Below are 17,307 nucleotides of genomic sequence, written 5' to 3'. Positions count from 1 at the left end.
TTAAGGAAGAACTTCTAGAAGTCAAGAAACCAGCTCCTGACCTTGCAGCTATGGAGGAGGGAAGGTTTGGGTTTGGTTTTTTCCACTCCTGGGTCTCAGTTATGGATTTGCTTTAGTTGTTTCTGAAAACATCAGGACTGCTGCAACTCAGAGCAAAATAAGTGTATTTTAGGACTAGGGAAGCGATGAAGGCTCTGTTTGTGGCTCTGCTAGGCCATATCCCTCAGCTATCTATTCTGCTTCTTACATTTTTCTAGCTTTTTTCCCCCTGCTGTTGTTCATTTTTTATTTCTAATCTATTTTCTACTCTCCCATGATTAGGTTCCTGCATCTGACTGTATACAATTCTCTGCACTGTCCTTTTCAATTTCATTGTTCCACCTCTCACATCTTAAATTTGCATCCCTTTTATTTACTTCATTATTCATTTTTCATCCGTTTATTCAGTTTGCAGCTGTTTTTAGTGCTGCTCTCTCCCTTTCCCCTCGCAAAGAGAAACATTCAATATTGTCTCACTCCATCATTCTGAGTCCCTCACCTGCTGCAGTCTTTGCCTTGTTACCAGACTGTCTGCTCATGTCAGCAGTTCATTTTCTCACCTTTTAAGATCTGCAGAAGGTTACTTGACACTTAAGTGAATTCATTTTTATTTCCAGGACTGTGGGACTTCTCACTCCTTGCTTCTGCTCAATTCTCTTTTCAATTCCATCATACTTCCCTTAGATTTTTTTCTTTAAACTTTTCCTTTTTTATTTATTTTTTTTTTGCTCAACAAGACAAGAATCCTTTTGCTTATCTCTAAAGCTCTGACATGATGAGAAATCTGAGCGAGAAAACTCAGTGAATACAGAAAAATTTACTTCTTCACTGCCTTCAGTAAGGAAAAAAAATTTGCTTTTAAAACCGAGGGTGACCAGTGAAGCTTTCCCCTGCAGGTTTCTTTTTCAAAAATATTTGACATAGAAACTTAAAATTAAAGGTTGCTCAAACTTCCCGAGATCTTTGGTGAGGAAAAACTCTTCTAAGCCTATTTTGTTTTCAGGGGCTGCTTTATGCTCGATTTCTGTCAGTCACTTTGTTTTTATTACTCTAAAAATGAGTGTTGCTCTAGTGAGACGCAGCAGCAAAAAAACCTCAGGAGTGGGGACTTCAAAACTTTATTAGAAGCCAGGAATTTGGCTTTGAGGCTGCCTCGATGGTTGTTATTTATTTTGTTTTATTTTTATCCTCTGCAAAGGACGTACCAACCACTGGTCTGCCATCATTGGCAGCTCCCACTCCAAGAATTACATCCTGTGGGAGTATGGAGGATATGCCAGCGAAGGAGTCAAACAAGTGGCAGAGCTGGGGTCCCCAGTGAAGATGGAAGAAGAAATTCGGCAGCAGGTAGGTGCATTTCAGCACAAATTTGAAATAAATGCTCCTCCCTTGGCCTGCAGTTTGTTATCAGCCATGCCTGCTCAGACAGGCAATTTAAATTTTGCTGAATGATCCCCAGCCCAGTGGAGAAAGAGTTCTGTGCGTCCTTCTCCACTTGTTCTCACCCTGGCAAGAGGTTTTTGTCTAGGAAAGGACAAGTAAGCTGCATAATTCTGCATTTAGAAAATCTCTGTGCCACCTAAAGCATAAAGCAGAGAGAAACTCGCCTTTTCAGGCTTGATTGTGAAGATGTTTTTTGGAAAGAGAACTTTGAAGACAGCAAGCAGTGCCCCCGCCTTAAAATAGTGAATGGTTATTTATCATTTTGATTGGCTTTGCAGAGTGATGCATTTTGCTTCCTGATGAATCACCTCATTTTGTGTTATACAAATATCTGAAGTGCTTTGTTTCCCTGTTCATCATTTATTTATGTGGCACAAGCATTCTTTCCTCAATAATCCCTTTTACAAAGAAAATAACCTATTCCTTAACGTTGAACACGTGCATGGAACCCTCTGTGCTTTTCTTCACTTTTCCCACATTTGTGTGGATCTTTTCCTGTGTTTGATGCTTCTGAAGATGAAGCCAGCAAAAATAAAAGCAGAGTTCAAGGTGATATTGGTGATTAATCATTCTCCCTTTAGGTAAATGCTGCATGTTAAAGGGACACTATTTCAAGTAAGTATTTCAAGACCTCTAGGGTAGGTTGTATACAGGGTGGCACTGAGATATCAAAAAAAAAAATTCGATTATATTCATATAAACAATATAAAACAACCTCAAAGACTGTTTTGAGAAAACTTGTGTAGCAAAAGGCTTTGTGTGCTAAATTTAATTTGCTTTTTTGTGATGTTTAAATGTATATAATCATGGCACGAGAACAGCTGGTGTATCTGACAAGAAATTCCCAAAGCCAAGGAAAAACAAAATAAAACCAGCTTATAACTTAATATATAAAAGGGATAGAAAAGGAATATGAAGGGGAAAAAACAATTTCAGTCTGGGGGTGAAATGTGATCATGGATACATTTTCTCTTTGAAGCATAATAATCCTTGGTATATGTGGAAATGGAAGGTAGGCCTTGATCCTATGCAGAAAAGTGGCTGGATTTTATCCCTGCAATATAATATAAACCCAGATGGATTTAAATTGGAGCAGAGCATTGTGTATACCACATGTAACTTATCATTTTTTTGCTGCTTACTTGGGAAATCAAGATTTCCTTGTAGTAGGCCCAGGTGGAATGAAGAAAATCAGCAATTTTTTATTGAAGAAGGTAATTTCTGTTATGGTCTTGGTGCATAATTTATAAATATGGGTTTGGCACATCTGAATTGGGACTACACAAAGATTAAATCTTCTCCTGGGGCAGCGAGGGGAGGGTGTTGGGTGAGCAGAAAGCAGAGGTGAACTTGTGGAAGGACTGCTGAGTACAGAAAATAAAAGAAAATCATGCTTCTGCTTTCCAAATCTGCCTCCTTTGTCATTTTGTGCCATATATGTGCAAAAAGGGGATGTGCTTATACCCTGGATTGAAATCAGAAGAGATCCTGAGTTTTAGGTAGATTAGATTATCAGATAAATGGCTACAATTTCAGGGGCTGCTGAGACTGAGCAGGAAATTAGTGAAATCACAATTAATTCCAGCACTGGGGTGTTTGATTGGGTCAGCCCTGCAGGAATTCCCCTGGTTCTCCTGGGATGATCCAAGTGATCAGCTGGTGTTCTCACTGCATCTTCCCTAGGCCAGCACAGAATGTCATCAAATGCCAGAGCATTTCTGTCAAATTATTGGACTTTTTTTCTTGCTGAGCTGTGCTTAAGCTGCACTAATTTTTTTTAGGGATTTTGCGGTAAAATTCAGCAGCCAAGACAGCAGAGTAATGCCAGGAGCCTTAAATCAGGCTGGTATTTTTCTTTTTTTTTCTTTTTTTTTCAATTATTTTCTTTTAATTATTTATTTTATTTTATTTTATTTTATTTTATTTTATTTTATTTTATTTTATTTTATTTTATTTTATTTTATTTTATTTATTTTATTTTATTTTATTTTATTTTATTTTATTTTATTTTATTTTATTTTATTTTATTTTATTTTATTTATTTTATATTATTTTATTTTATTTTATTTTATTTTATTTTATTTTATTTTATTTTATTTTATTTTATTTTTAATTAATACTCTGTCCCTTGCAATATCCCTACCTGCCTTGGAATTTGGTAAAGTTGTTTCCTTCCCCACATGTTGCAATGAAACTCAGGATTTATTTGCTCCTTTTCCATTTCTAATTTTACCTTCCTTTCCCCTCACTGCTGCCCTACCAACTTTGTGTTGTGGGTTGATGGGAGGATGCAATTCATTAAAATCTCTCTCCAAAGAGCTTTGATGCTTTTGAAAACACAGGAAAGGAAATTTTTAATTTCTGGTGCTTGGACTTGGAGCTCACCCACTGCAGTTAATGCACTCCTTCCATCTTGGATTTGGGAATCTGCTGAGTTTTTTAGGCATTTCTTAGGCAGTTTCTTAGGTGAGCACATAAACACATATTTATGTAACCAGCATCTGTCACTGACATTACCCGAGGTTTTATTAAAGGAAAAAAAAAATCTAATTATTTTTGTGTTTCATTACCAAAAATTGACTGTGTCTAAAACAAACAAAGAAACAAAATAAAGGTCTTTCAAGGAGCTTTGTTAAGAAGTGTCTTAATAATTAGGTGTGGTTAAATCCAACATTTTGCTCCCTGTGTGACAGAATGCTGCATCAGCAGCAGCTTTTCCTCCTGACCCGGCACCTTGGGCTGCTCTGCTTTGTGTCCTCACCGCCAAGAGCCCGTCTGGGCTTTTTGCATGGATGATCCTTGTGCAAAGTGTGGACTTGCTCTGTGGTTTGTTTATCTGGGAGGACTGAGAGGAACTAATCAGCCTTTTTTGTTCAACTCTTCCTGGCAGGCTGGAAGGGAAAGCCAGGGCACGTAAAGGTTTTGCTAAAACAATCTGTCAAGTGGTGGATGTGTACAATGGGATAATTCATGCCTTGGGCTTGGGGGGTTATAAATGAGCAAACAAAGGCTGCAAGAGGAATTGTGTGAGGGGAGGAATGTGCACTGACCTCACATACCTCAGCCAGATATATTCACCCTTCCACTCTGTTTTGAGAAATCCCCATTTCTCCCCATCCCATTATTTGATAAACTCGTAGGAAACCAACGCAGAATTCAAAAGGGAAATTTTGCATTCAAACGGGGATTGCTCTGTTCAAACAAATGAACAAACAAACAAGATGGTTAAAACATGAGTCAGAGGGAGTCAAGTGTAATTCTAAATCTCATATCCTAGGCTGATGAAAAAAAGACTGAAATAGAAACATTGTTTTAAATATCTCTCTCCTTAAGAGAAATTGGTTTTGCCTAATTATTTCTGAATAAATATTCATTCATTTTGCCAGCAATTCTTTTTTAAACCAAGGTGAGTAACATTCTGTAGCTTGCATCTTTCTCCAGAAAATGCAGCTTGTACTCTCTGTGTGCTCCCTCTGGACCCAGAGGTGACATTCTCACAGGTTTGGTTTAATGCCCTGTGAAATGTCAGTCAGTTTGGTGACTTTTTAGATCGTCTTCAGCATCCTCAGATGAAAGCTGAGTGTGCCTTCAGTCCTTTCAGAACAGCAAGTTCTGTTTTCCAGGAAGATGCTTGTAAAGTTTTGGACATGGAATAATTTAAATTGTGTGTGTAAATTGAAGGTGAAACCTGAAACAGCAAAAAACTTCTACAGAAAAAAAATATGCCATTGTTATGACTCCATGCAAACATTTATCTTCACAAAATAGTCCTGGTTTGGATTTTTTTGATAAAAAAAAAGAGAGTAAAAATTAAAGCAAATTCATTATTGGATTCATCCTGATTGATTTGTTAAAAAAGTAATTTCAAGTTGATATATATAATTTTATGACCTGTTTTGTAAGGCAGTGCTGTATTGTTCCACAGAAGAATGGGTTCATTAGATTTTCCTGGCTAAAGCTGGTAAATCACCTGAATTACAGAGAGGAATCTGCAAGATATTGACCACTTTTTTTATTATAACAACTTATTGTGTTTACTGAAACAAACTCCAAAATTTGCTTTTCTGAATCAGCTGCTATTGTGTGCTTAGGGAGGTTAAAATCAGCCTGGGAGGTCCAACTCAGTTGACTTTTGCTTGACAGAACAGCTGAAAATTCTCCCTGAACACCTCAGAGACCAGAAAAGCCCTGCCAGCACCTGGGAACTGGGCTGGGAATTGCACTGGGAAAACAGATTTTTGTTGAGATAGCTCAGTCTGTGTTTGTTTAAAGGAACTAAAAAATGAGTGATGACATGGTGGCTTGGCCTTCACTGGAGGAGGAGACTGAAACAAATGAAGGGGCTTAGATTATTTTGCCATGAGCTGATGTTGATATTCCTGCTGTGGAAGAACTGGGAAGCAGCAGGAATCCTGAACATCCAGGAATTGGCCACCTTGGATGTTTCACCTTGGCCTGAGAAAACCTTCATCCCTGCAGAGCCCCTTTCTCCTCAGTCCTCAGGGAGGGCATTTTTGTTCCCATCCAGATTTTCACATTTCCCTGCTGAAAAGACAGGAAAATTACCGTGCCCACAAAGCCTGATATGAAAATCACGCTCTTGCAAGCAGCCCAAAAAGCCCTTCAGGTTCCTAAACCCACAGAAATATTCAGTGTTTTTGGACTTGGTGTAGCAGTGAAACAGCAGAACTCAGTCCCAGCATGATTTCCACTTTAGTTACAGCCTGCCAGCATGGTTTTAATGGGGTATTTATTCTAATTCTGGACAGATCAAGCTGCTGGGTCGTAAATTGCCTTCTAGACTTGTGTTTGCTCAGTTTGCCTCCTCTGCACTCTGTGCACACACCTCTGCTGTGAATTATGGCACTTTTTAGTGCCTTTTCAAAAGGCTAGATGCCAGATTTATCCTGCTTTCCTTCTGCAGGATTTACCTGATATAATGATTCAAAATCTCTGGCATTTTGGTAATTAGAAGTTTTGGAACCCTTGTATACCATGCTAAATTTCATAAAGTATTTCTGCCAGAAAAAAATAGTTGTCTACTTATGTCATAAAGAGAAGCTTTATGTGCCAATAAATAGCTCATGCAACAGGGCTCAGAACACCTCTTCTAGTGGGGCTTCCATCTTCTAATAAACTTCAGTTATTATATATATTTTTATATATATATATAAATATTTATATATAAAATAAAAACATAAAATATAAAATATAAAATATAAAATATAATATATAACATAATATACAATACACAATACACAATATACAATATACAATATACAATATGTAATATATAATATACAATATATAATATATAATGCATAATACATAATACATAATGTATTATATTATATAATTATTAAATAAAATATTATAATATTACAAAATTATTATATATTTTTATATAAATATTATATATTTTATATATAAAAATAGATTATATTTATATATTATATATAAATATAATATATAAATCTAATATGAAAAATATATATAATTTATATATAAATATTTATTATATTACATTACATTGTATTATATTATATTATATTATATTATATTATATTATATTATATTATATTATATTATATTATATTATATTATATTATATTATATTATATTTATTATATTATATTATATTATATTATATTATATTATATTATATTATATTATATTATTATCTAACTATAATTACAATGATTCAGTTGGTGTTGTTTTCCTTAAAAAAACCAAAGAAACAAGAAAATTTTCATCCCAACTCCATTTTTTTTTTTGGTATCTCATGATAGCAGGGATGTGCTGTAATGAAAAAGGAACGGATGCTGCATTTTCTGTGCCACAAAACACCTTTTTCTGGTCTAAAATCCACTGAAGGGAACGACTCTTTCACAAAATTAAGTTCTGACAACCCATTTTTAAGTGGTGTATTATTCCCTGGGGCAAAACACTGCCCAGAAAATAATTCAATGCACTTTTACTCGTTCAGCCAATAAAAAATTGAATAGAAAAATTTGTGTTTGAGTCCTCTGAAAATGTCATTGTGCTACAGAGGAACTCTCAGTTGCTCCATGTGTGCTTCTTCTGTCTGTAGGGTTGTGAGAGCTGGCAGATGTCGAACACATTTTGTACAAAATGTCTTTTTTTTATTATTGTGGTCATCTCCCTACTTTGGAACACCAGGCAAAATATAATTTTGAACTTTTATTTAGCCTTTGGTCAAAACTTTAGCAAAATAGTGGCTTTTAATAATAAAAAAAATAGTTAATAATGCCTTTTTTTCTTCATTTCTTCCTACCTTCCCTCATCCCTTGTCAGCTGAAGGCTTTCTTTCTGATAATAAACAGGGAAAGATAATATTTGGAAAATAAATCTTTATTCTTCTCTTTGATTTTCTGTTTTTAACAGCCATTGCTATTTGATTAATCAATAAGGCACCTTGATTTTTAAAACCCCACCTTGTGGGCTCTCATCTTGCTTAATGAATTCCAGAGGCTTCACACCTCTAACTTTTATGGGAGTCTTTGAGATTTTGCCCTCTGAATAATTACCTTGTAATTGATATGAAATGATTTGCATAACCAAACAATGACTTACGGTGTCAAGTTAGCTCAACATTTAATTTCTCCTTCATTTCCCTCAATTTGCCTTGCTGCTTATTTTCTTCTAATCATCACAGAGCCTCCATTTCTGATAAAACAGGGAGGAACACACCTTTTCAGGAAAATCCAATAATCAGGCTCTCTTTGAATAAAAGATCTTCAAACATTTTTATTTTTTATTTTTTTTTTTGCAGAAGACCCTTCAAGAATAAAAAAAAATTAGGCTTTACTCAAAGACCCTCAGTGAATTCTGGTAGTAAATTGTGTAGAAATGGGGTCTATCAAAATTCCTGCCCTTCTTTCAATCTCACTTGAGAGAAAACAATTGAAAAATTTGCTGTTGGTAGATCCATTCCTTTGGGTGGCAGGCAATAATTTTAAATATATATAATAAATATTTTAAATTTAAATAATTTAAATTAAATTTAATTTTAAATAATAATTTTAAAAACACAGAGACATAAAAGTCACAAGGAAATGTCACCTTTTTGGGACAATAAAATTGGATTGCTGGACATTATTTGCTAATTTTAATATTTTAAAATATCTTGCCTTTTCATTTCCTGCAGTTAGATCTTACCGTGCTGCCACAAAATTATTATTACTGTCCTGCAGCAGATTCATCCAGGGGAAAGATGTGATGAAATGACTTTCAAATTGTTTTCCTTCAGTCTGTTATTATTATATTAATAATACTATTATAAAGTAATAAAGATATAAATATAATAGATATTCTATAATACAATAAATTGTACAATATATAATAAATATGATAACGATATAAATATATTTAATATATAAATAATAAATATATAGTTAATATATATTTGATAGATATTTAATAGATAAATAATATATAAATGAAAAATAAAAATAAAAATAAAAATAAAAATAAAAATAAAAATAAAAATAAAAATAATATAAATATAAATAGTAAAATAAAAATAAAAATAAAAATAAAATAAAAATAAAAATAAATATAAATATAAATATAAGAATAGAAATAAAAATAAAATATAAATATAAATATTAAAATAAAAATAATAACGAAAATAATATAAATATAAATATAAATATAAATATAAATATAAATATAAATATAAATATAAATATAAATATAAATATAAATATATAATAAAAACTCTATTAAAAATTGTACTATTATTACTATAACATTATCTGTCTAGTATTTTTTAAAAATGAGAATTTCAGATGATTCTTCTTGTGCTGCTGATACTGAGGGGCAAACCAGCATTTGAAGAAGCAGAAGAAGTTTTCTTCTGTCGTTTCTGACAGCAGAAGAAGTTCAGCACTCCAAAACCAGTTTGGTTAGAGGAATTCACTGTGCAGAAGAGGCAACACCAAAAATGTTTTGTCAGGAGTGCAGAGCAGATCCTTGGGCTCCTCCTCCTGTGGGAGACACTGCCCAAACTGCTGTGGAATTCAGGAAATTCTGCTTTTAAAGGGTCAGAGTAGCACTAAAAATTAACTTAGGGAGGGGTAGGTTTCTCTCTGAGCTCTTTCCTCTGCAGTGGCTGAAGCTGTGATTAAATTGCAGTGGCTGAGTGGCAGGGGAGATGCTGCAGAGGCCAAGCAAGGGTCTGAACCCTCATTAGCAGCATGTCAGGAACCACAGCATCTCCCTTGTTTTCTCTCTTGTTGCATTGTAAATATTGTTCAAAGGAGCAGCATGCAGTAACAGCTGAGGCTGATGAGTCTTACAGCTCATTTGACTTGCAAATTCTTAATTATTCAGGCAAATTTTCAACATAAACCAAAATTAAGGGAATAACGCAGAATGTCAAGTTTACCATTCTGGGATTCACTTTTTTGGGCGTTTGTTTGCTTAGGAACCTCAGTTCAGAACTCACTCTGTATCAAATGTTTATTTCCACCTAAATTTCAGCTGAGCACTTAGAAAAATACCATGTACAAACATCATTCATATGAACATTTCTTAGCCTGTGTCCTTTTCTAAGACAGCTCTTCTCAGAGATTTAGATCACAGAGTCTGACTCAAAATTTATTTACTGCATTTAATATTCAGAGAACAGAAGTGTTCAGGTTTTATGGTACACCTGTGTTAATCTGTAGTGGATCAAGCTGGTTCAAGACACAGAATAGGGAGGATATTCATAAGTATTTAAATGAAGTTTTAACTTGGTTTTCCTAGATTGCTTTTCTAGCCTGAATCCAAATGTGTTGTAGCTCCTGTCAGTCAAAACCAGAAGCAGGAATACTTATTTTTGTAGGGGTGAGGGTTAGTGTTTTTGACCAGTCTTTAGCTCAGGAAAGAATAACATGCTTGCAGGTTGTGTGTTTCTTTGAGGTTCACCAGTCAAATACGGATGGAAAATTGAGTTTAGGGACTGGAATATGTGCTGCAAGAAACAGCTTCAAGGGTTAACACAGGATGAAATGTCAGATATTGTAATGAACTGTTGGTTACAAACTCCAAAATCCTTTCATGATGATGCTTCTGGATTCTCCCTCATTCAGCTCTCTCCTTTCAACTCATCTCATTATTATATTCCTGCTTCAGTCAGTGAAATCTCCAAATAAATGCCCTCACTTAGAGCGTGGGGTGTGTTCTGCTATTCCAGGAACATCCTGGGGGAAAAAAAACCAACCAAACCACACTTTACTGGAAAGGAAACAAGAGTAGAGAGGTTCCTGTGCCAGTTGTTGCTTGCATTGACACTCATCCCTTTTTGATGGCAATATTTTAGCAGGTGATACAAAACGTTGGGTTCAAAGTGGGGATGTTGGCAACTGGAAATATTCAGTAGAAAATTTGTTTTTCAAATTAGGATGTGGAAGTTTAAGGGAGATTTTAGGCTGTACCACAACAAGGAAGTTGATGCTTTGCCTGGATAAACACTGAGAACCTCAAATGTTTATTTTCTTGTGAGTGAGAAGGGGCCACCACGATATCTGGAGTTGCCTCAGGGGTGTTTAAACATCTTAGACCTTAGCAATAAAGGAAGTCATCAAGTTCAGAGAAATCAATTTATACCTCTTAACATAGTTTCCTCTATAAAATACTCCTCAATCTTAGGAAAGGACAAAAAAAATTATCTAAGAGACTGCATAAATTAGTCTATTTACAGAAATGGAATGCATCTTAAAATTGTCTGTGCTATATTCCCCTGTAATCTGGCAATACTAATTTAGATGCTGAGGATGCAGTGATTCTCTCCTTCTTTTATAACAAAATTTTTGAATACTTTCAATGCTTTTTAGTGCATTCAATGCTTTAAAAATATCTTTTTCGAGAATAAATACCAACACAGAGAACAGATTTGTTTAGAATTTCATTTTTGAATTCTGCTGAAAAGTGGAAAAAAGAAAGAGTTTATTAAACTCTTATTATTACTATTATTTCATTTTGAAATTGTAGACTGAAAGAACATTTGGGCTACACAATTAATGACGTTGTTTTAATTCACAAGCCAGATCAATTATTGATATTATTTACAGGTCTGGGGGTTGTTTATTGAAAATCTGTTAGATGCACCTCTAAAGCAAGCAAGAGTCCAGAAAGAGTGAGTTAAAGATGATTTAGGATTATTTAGGATGATTTAGAGTGTGCTAGGATGATTTAAGTGCTATGAGGTGGGATTTTAGTGCTCTTGTTTGGATACATATTCCTGCACATGTAGGAATGTTGATGGTGGAGGGATGGGGAAGAGAATGGATGATTTCTTGAAGAATTTGGTTTTCAGCATACCTTAATCAGAACTGGAAACTTTCTGTGAGGGTAAGAGGAGCAAAGTCAGGGAAAATGAGCATTCATGGGTTTGCAGAAGGTGGAAGAAAAACCCTTGTGCTTCTAATCCAGCTTGACCCATATCCACAGACTCTTTCTTGTTCCTTCCATTTAAGCTTCAAAACACCAAACCCACAGCATTTCACTGTTCCTCCAAAACAATTAACTCAGTTTGAACACTCAGCTTTGGTTTCTCACTGCAGTTTTGAGAACATGTGAATTTTCTTTTGCTTTTCTTCCTCCAAAGGTGTGTGCAGTGCATTCTGACAAAAACTCCATGGTGTGGCTCATGCTTTTAAAACAAAAACCAAAGGGAGAAATTGATCTTTGTCATCATCAGCTAAAAGCAATATACACAAAGCAGAATGTGTGTATACAAATGTGTATAACATACAAAGACCTACGTGGCCATTTAATATAAATAGTTTAATGTTTAGGCATGAGGAAACTGTTTATAATAATTTTCTTATCCATCTAAACTACACCAAAAGTCTGCAGCTAGACATAAAAATGTAACCAGATCCACTGTGTAAGATCTGCTTGAGCATCACATTTTCCCCTTTTATCAATCCCTTGATCAATAAATAGCCACAAAGAGTTTGCTTTCTCAAACCCAAGATGCACACATCTTTAGATTGAGAAAGGCATCCAGGAATTTGTAAAAATTATTTATCATTGAGGTTGATTGCTATATCTTCTTTTTTTCCTTGGCTTAAAAAAAAAATCCACAATGCTGCAAAGAAATAAAATCTCTTGGTTATTTAAGCTATACAAGACTTAGTGCTGAAATACTCAGGAAACAGCTTGTGTTGATGGAAAAGTTAAAACTGATTTTTTAATTTATTTTTTTTAACGTATAGGAATTTGAATCCCACACACAGACCTTCTTAGAGTTGTAGTACGGAGGCTTTTTCATTTTGCAAATGGAAATGCAATTTTTCTACATCTCATATCAATTCACTTTAATAATCACTCCCCTAAAATTAAGGCTTGCTATGTTATTAGTCAAATAAAAAGGTTTCATTTGAGTTATATAGGCAAAGAACTATACCCACGGTAGACACTTAATAATAAGATTAAAAAACCTGTCAGTAAATTATCTGTCAGCTTCCACTTTTGATATTTCCTGTTTCTTTTTCTCTCTCCATGAAAGGTTGGGCAGAATTAGTGCACCTCTCATCCATGTCAATGATATTCCTGCTCCTTAATTCAGCTGGGAGCCTCACAGGTGATTTATTCTGATCACTGGGGCTTCTGGAGACAAATTCAGAGGAGGAGAAAGACGGGGAGAGTCTTTTTACAAGAACATTTAGTGACAGGAAAAGGGGGAATTGGCTTCAAGCTGAAAGAGAGTGGGTTTGGATTGGATATCAGGAAAAAATTCTCTCTTGAGAGGGTGGTGAGGCACAGGCTGCCCAGAGAAGTTGGTGCTGCTCCATCCCTGGAGGTGTCCAAGGCTGGGTTAGACAGGGCTCTGAGCAGCCTGGGATGGTGGGAGGTGTCCCTGCCCATGGGAACGAGGTGATATTTAATATCCCTTCTAACTGAGGCATTCTGTGAGGATAAGAATGCAGAGTTCTCTGTCCTGAGAGCTCCTGAGTAGAGGCATTTCCCCCTGAATTACTGCACGTGGTATCAGCGCTCTTTAGATTCAGCTGAGAGGCTCCTCATCGCTTTAATCACTTGAATCAATTCTTCACATTTTCACAGCAGGCCCTGGGATTTCACTTGGAAAGTCCTGTGAACTTTTCCCTTGGAGCTGCTGGGTGGGTTTGGGATGCACAGATCTTTTGTTTCATCTCAGCCACCTGACAGGACAGAGCTCTAAACCAAAATTACTGAAGAAGCCAAAACCTCCCAGGTTGTGATTTCAGGGTGAAATTCCAGGGGAGAGAAGTATCCACTTCAATATGGGATAATGTGTTTTCAGTTAAGCAGGAACAGAGTTTATTCATCTTTTTTTACCTGTTCTTTTGACCAAAGTGTCTTTAGTTTCTTTAGTGTCTGATTGTTTCATGGGATTGTGTTTGTGCTTTTGCAGTCGGGAGAAATTCCACTCTGCCTCAGCCCCTTTGCAACAGCGCTGAGGAAAGTAGATGGAAAAGTTCATTTTCACTCAACAAAATAAGGAGAAAGCCTGCAGTGTTCCATAGATACAAGTTGTTTTAAATGCTTCTCCTTTCAAAAGTTAATTATGTGATTGCTGCATTACTTAAGAGCTGAGAAGAACATATCTGTAATGAGCAGAATCTGAGTAGATTTTTAATGCATCTCTTTCAGCTCTCCCCGTGGCTAGGAGTGCTTATTGAGATGTTCATTTACAATAGATTACTGGTACTTTTTGAAAGTACTTTCCCACTCTCCATAATTGATGTATTAGTATATCCCCTAAGCACATTTTCCTGCTCGTCTTTACTCCATTAAGATTAAGCAGAATGGTCATTAGATCATAAAGCAATAAAATATTCACTTTGCTACTTACTGCAAAAAAAGCTGTCAAATATAAAGATTGACTTTGCCTTCAGGTACATTTTTAATGGTCCTTTAAATACAGCCATGAACACACAGGAACAGATGAGGAACTTTTCTTCATCAGGGGAAAGTATATCTTAATTAGGTGCCAGGCCCAGAATTTTTTGCTCTGCCCATGTTCTTCTCTGTGTGAGATTTTTATCCATGGTTATATGAATTCATGACACAGTTGCAATGCAGGTTAAAATTAGGGAGGCAATTTAGACTTTATTGCTTGCTATAGACTTTTTAATAGGTTTTAATTAAAATGTCAAAGATCATATTACACATATATATATATATTTCAAATAGCAGTGGAGAATGTGAGTATGCAAAGATTTGAAATAACCTCATTTTCAGTGTTCAAGCATAAATTTGGTTTGCAAAGAGGTGTTCAATCATGACACAAACCCCAAATTTTATGTTTAGAAGTTTAGGCTGGAAGAAGGGTGTGTGTTTCCTTCACTCACTGTAGCCCCTCATTACTTTCCTCCAACACTCCTTCTAAGAGAGAAAAAGAGAATGTTACAAATGGTAAAAGCAATTTTATGGTAAAAGGTAAAAGGCACCAAGGGAGGCAGAGGATACTTCTATTTTTTGTAATTGAATGCTAAAAGGTTGTAAAATACAAATAAAAATAAATACAAATTAATACAAAATAAATTTTATATATAAATATAAATATAAATATAAATATAAATATAAATATAAATATAAATGTAAATGTAAATGTAAATATAAATATAATATTAATACAAAATAAAAAATACAAATAAAAATTGTGTGAAATACATCAAATACATGCAGCAGCACAACTCAAAGCTGTTCTTGTCAGTCAGGGTCATATTTACTACCCATCAAACTAGATGCAATGTGTAAAAGAAGTATGGTATTAATACTGAGTAATTATTATCAGGAGAAATTGCAGCCAGATTTATTTTATTGATTATCTATTGGTTAATATTGTCCTGGCTCCAAAGTCACAGTGTTTCCAGACATTCAGAAAAGTGTCAATATTCACTGGTTTTGGTTGTTATTGAGTGTGATGTTTCTCAGTCAGTGCTGGTTCTGGGCCACTTTTTTGTCTACCCTGAGATTACTGAAGTAATTAACAATTTGATAATACTCAGAATAAGAATTAAAAGCTTTGGGATATTCTAGCTTATGTTTATTGTTTGTTTTTTTTTAATGATGGCGCTAATGTCTGTAATACTTGAGGTCTTCCAAGGGAAAAGAGCCTTTCCCCAGAAGTCTGGTGTGCTATGAAGGCATTCTGTGATTTTATTTTGTTGGAGATTGTCTTGGGAATGGTGATCATGAATTTTGATGTTTGATTCATGTAGTAAGGAGGGGTTCCAGCAGAATGGCTGCCTTGGACTTGTGAAGGACAGGCCTTGTGTAGGAGACTGGATAAAAGAGTCCTTGTGGAGGCATTCCTGGAAGGGCAAAGGAGCCCAGGGAGGCTGGACACTCTTCCAAGAAGGAAATCTCAAAAGGCATGAGAGCAGGCTGTGCTGAAAGATCAGCTGGTGGGGAACACCAGCCTGGCAGGACAGAGAACTTTGGCTGGAACTCAGGAAAAAAAGGAGAGGTTGTGACTTTTAGAAGAAGGGGAAGGCAGTTTGGGAGGACTACAAAGATGCTGTGAGGTTATGCAGGGCTAACTGACCTTTAAAACAATTCTTTGCCATCAAAGCAACCACTTCCATCAGTGCTTCAGTTTTATCACTGGAAAAATGCTCCCAGGTGCTCTGAGCTCTGTCCCCAGCCCCGCTGCCTCTCCCAGCCCGCGGTGACGGCGCTCTGCTCTCCTTGATCCGTGTTCTGACACTGCTCTCCAAGGTTTGGGCTGCCCTGTCTCTGGCTGGAAACTCAGCCCCTCTGATGCTTGTGGCAAGTGTTATTCCTCCCTTTTATCAGTTTTTCCGTGGGTGAAAGCACGTCCCTCGCTCATTATGCAAAGCAGATAATTAGCTGATTACTTGTGCTCCACTTGGTTTGATTGGATGTGTGTCACTCTTGTCAGAGTGATCTTCAGAAGAGGCCAGTTTGCCCTGGAGATGCTCTTCTAGTGTCACCATCAGTCTCCTGGAGACTCTGCTGGCTTCCTTGTGTAGATCCCACCGTCTTTTTGTGGCTTTGGACAACTTTTATAGCATTTTATGGCTTTTTTATGGCACTGGACAACTGCCTCCACCTGCCCTAAGCCCATCACTGTCCCAGTCCCCTCCTATCAAAGGTTCTCACAGAACTGCAACAAGTGCCTGGATCCCCTCAGTGGAACTCCACTGGAGACAAGGGCAGGAATTATATTCACAACAAATAATCAAGATGATTTGATCCTTTGGCACTTGGCTGTGAATGTTTTTGGCAGCCTGGTTCTCATGTTTTTTGTTGTGCAAACTAGATGAAATCAGTCTTTTACCTGTTCAGTGCCTCCTTTACTTTTCATCTCCCCTCTCTTTCTAATCCTCCTCTATTTGCACTAAAATCATTTCAGTAAAGACATGTGAACCTCTGAAATTGTATTCTGGGGTCCTCTCAAAGAGCACCTATGATTCAACCTCTCCCGGGGTGTGCCCCATTATTTGGCCAATTCTTTTGTATTTTACTGCAGAAATTCCCTGGGTTTGGAGGGTAAATATATCCTTTCCTTTAAACAGATGTTCACATGAAGTGAAAGAATTCATTTGCAAGCCATTCATTCATCCATAATGTTACATGAGAAAAAAATTTTCACCCTGTTTGCTTGTTTCTGTGCAAGGTATAATAAACTAGCTTGTAAGTCCCCTCATCAGTTTTTATTTTTGTTTTTATGTCTCTATAACATCTGTTCCAGAAACAGCAGCTTTTTTGTTTCCATTCCAGTTTGTTTTGGCAGTTGTATACCGAAAAAAGATACTGTCAAATTTACAAGAAAATGATATGAATTCCTATATACTTCTA

General features: G+C 35.8%; 1 protein-coding gene across 1 annotated transcript in view; it reads left to right on the top strand.

The window, feature by feature from the left end:
* The window catches only part of SPON1 (spondin 1), a 177,288-nt gene that overhangs the window by 61,894 nt on the left and 98,087 nt on the right, over positions 1 to 17,307 (top strand). Inside the window, exon 6 of the mRNA XM_023929157.2 lies at positions 1,238 to 1,386. Coding sequence (XP_023784925.1) covers positions 1,238 to 1,386 — 149 coding nt within the window. The remainder of the gene's footprint in view (positions 1 to 1,237; positions 1,387 to 17,307) is intronic.

This window comes from Cyanistes caeruleus, chromosome 6 (assembly GCF_971803275.1).
Source record: "Cyanistes caeruleus chromosome 6, bCyaCae1.hap1.1, whole genome shotgun sequence".
NCBI lineage: Eukaryota > Metazoa > Chordata > Aves > Passeriformes > Paridae > Cyanistes > Cyanistes caeruleus.
Note: the sequence above shows the minus strand (reverse complement) of the source record. Positions and strands in the feature narration are given on the sequence as shown.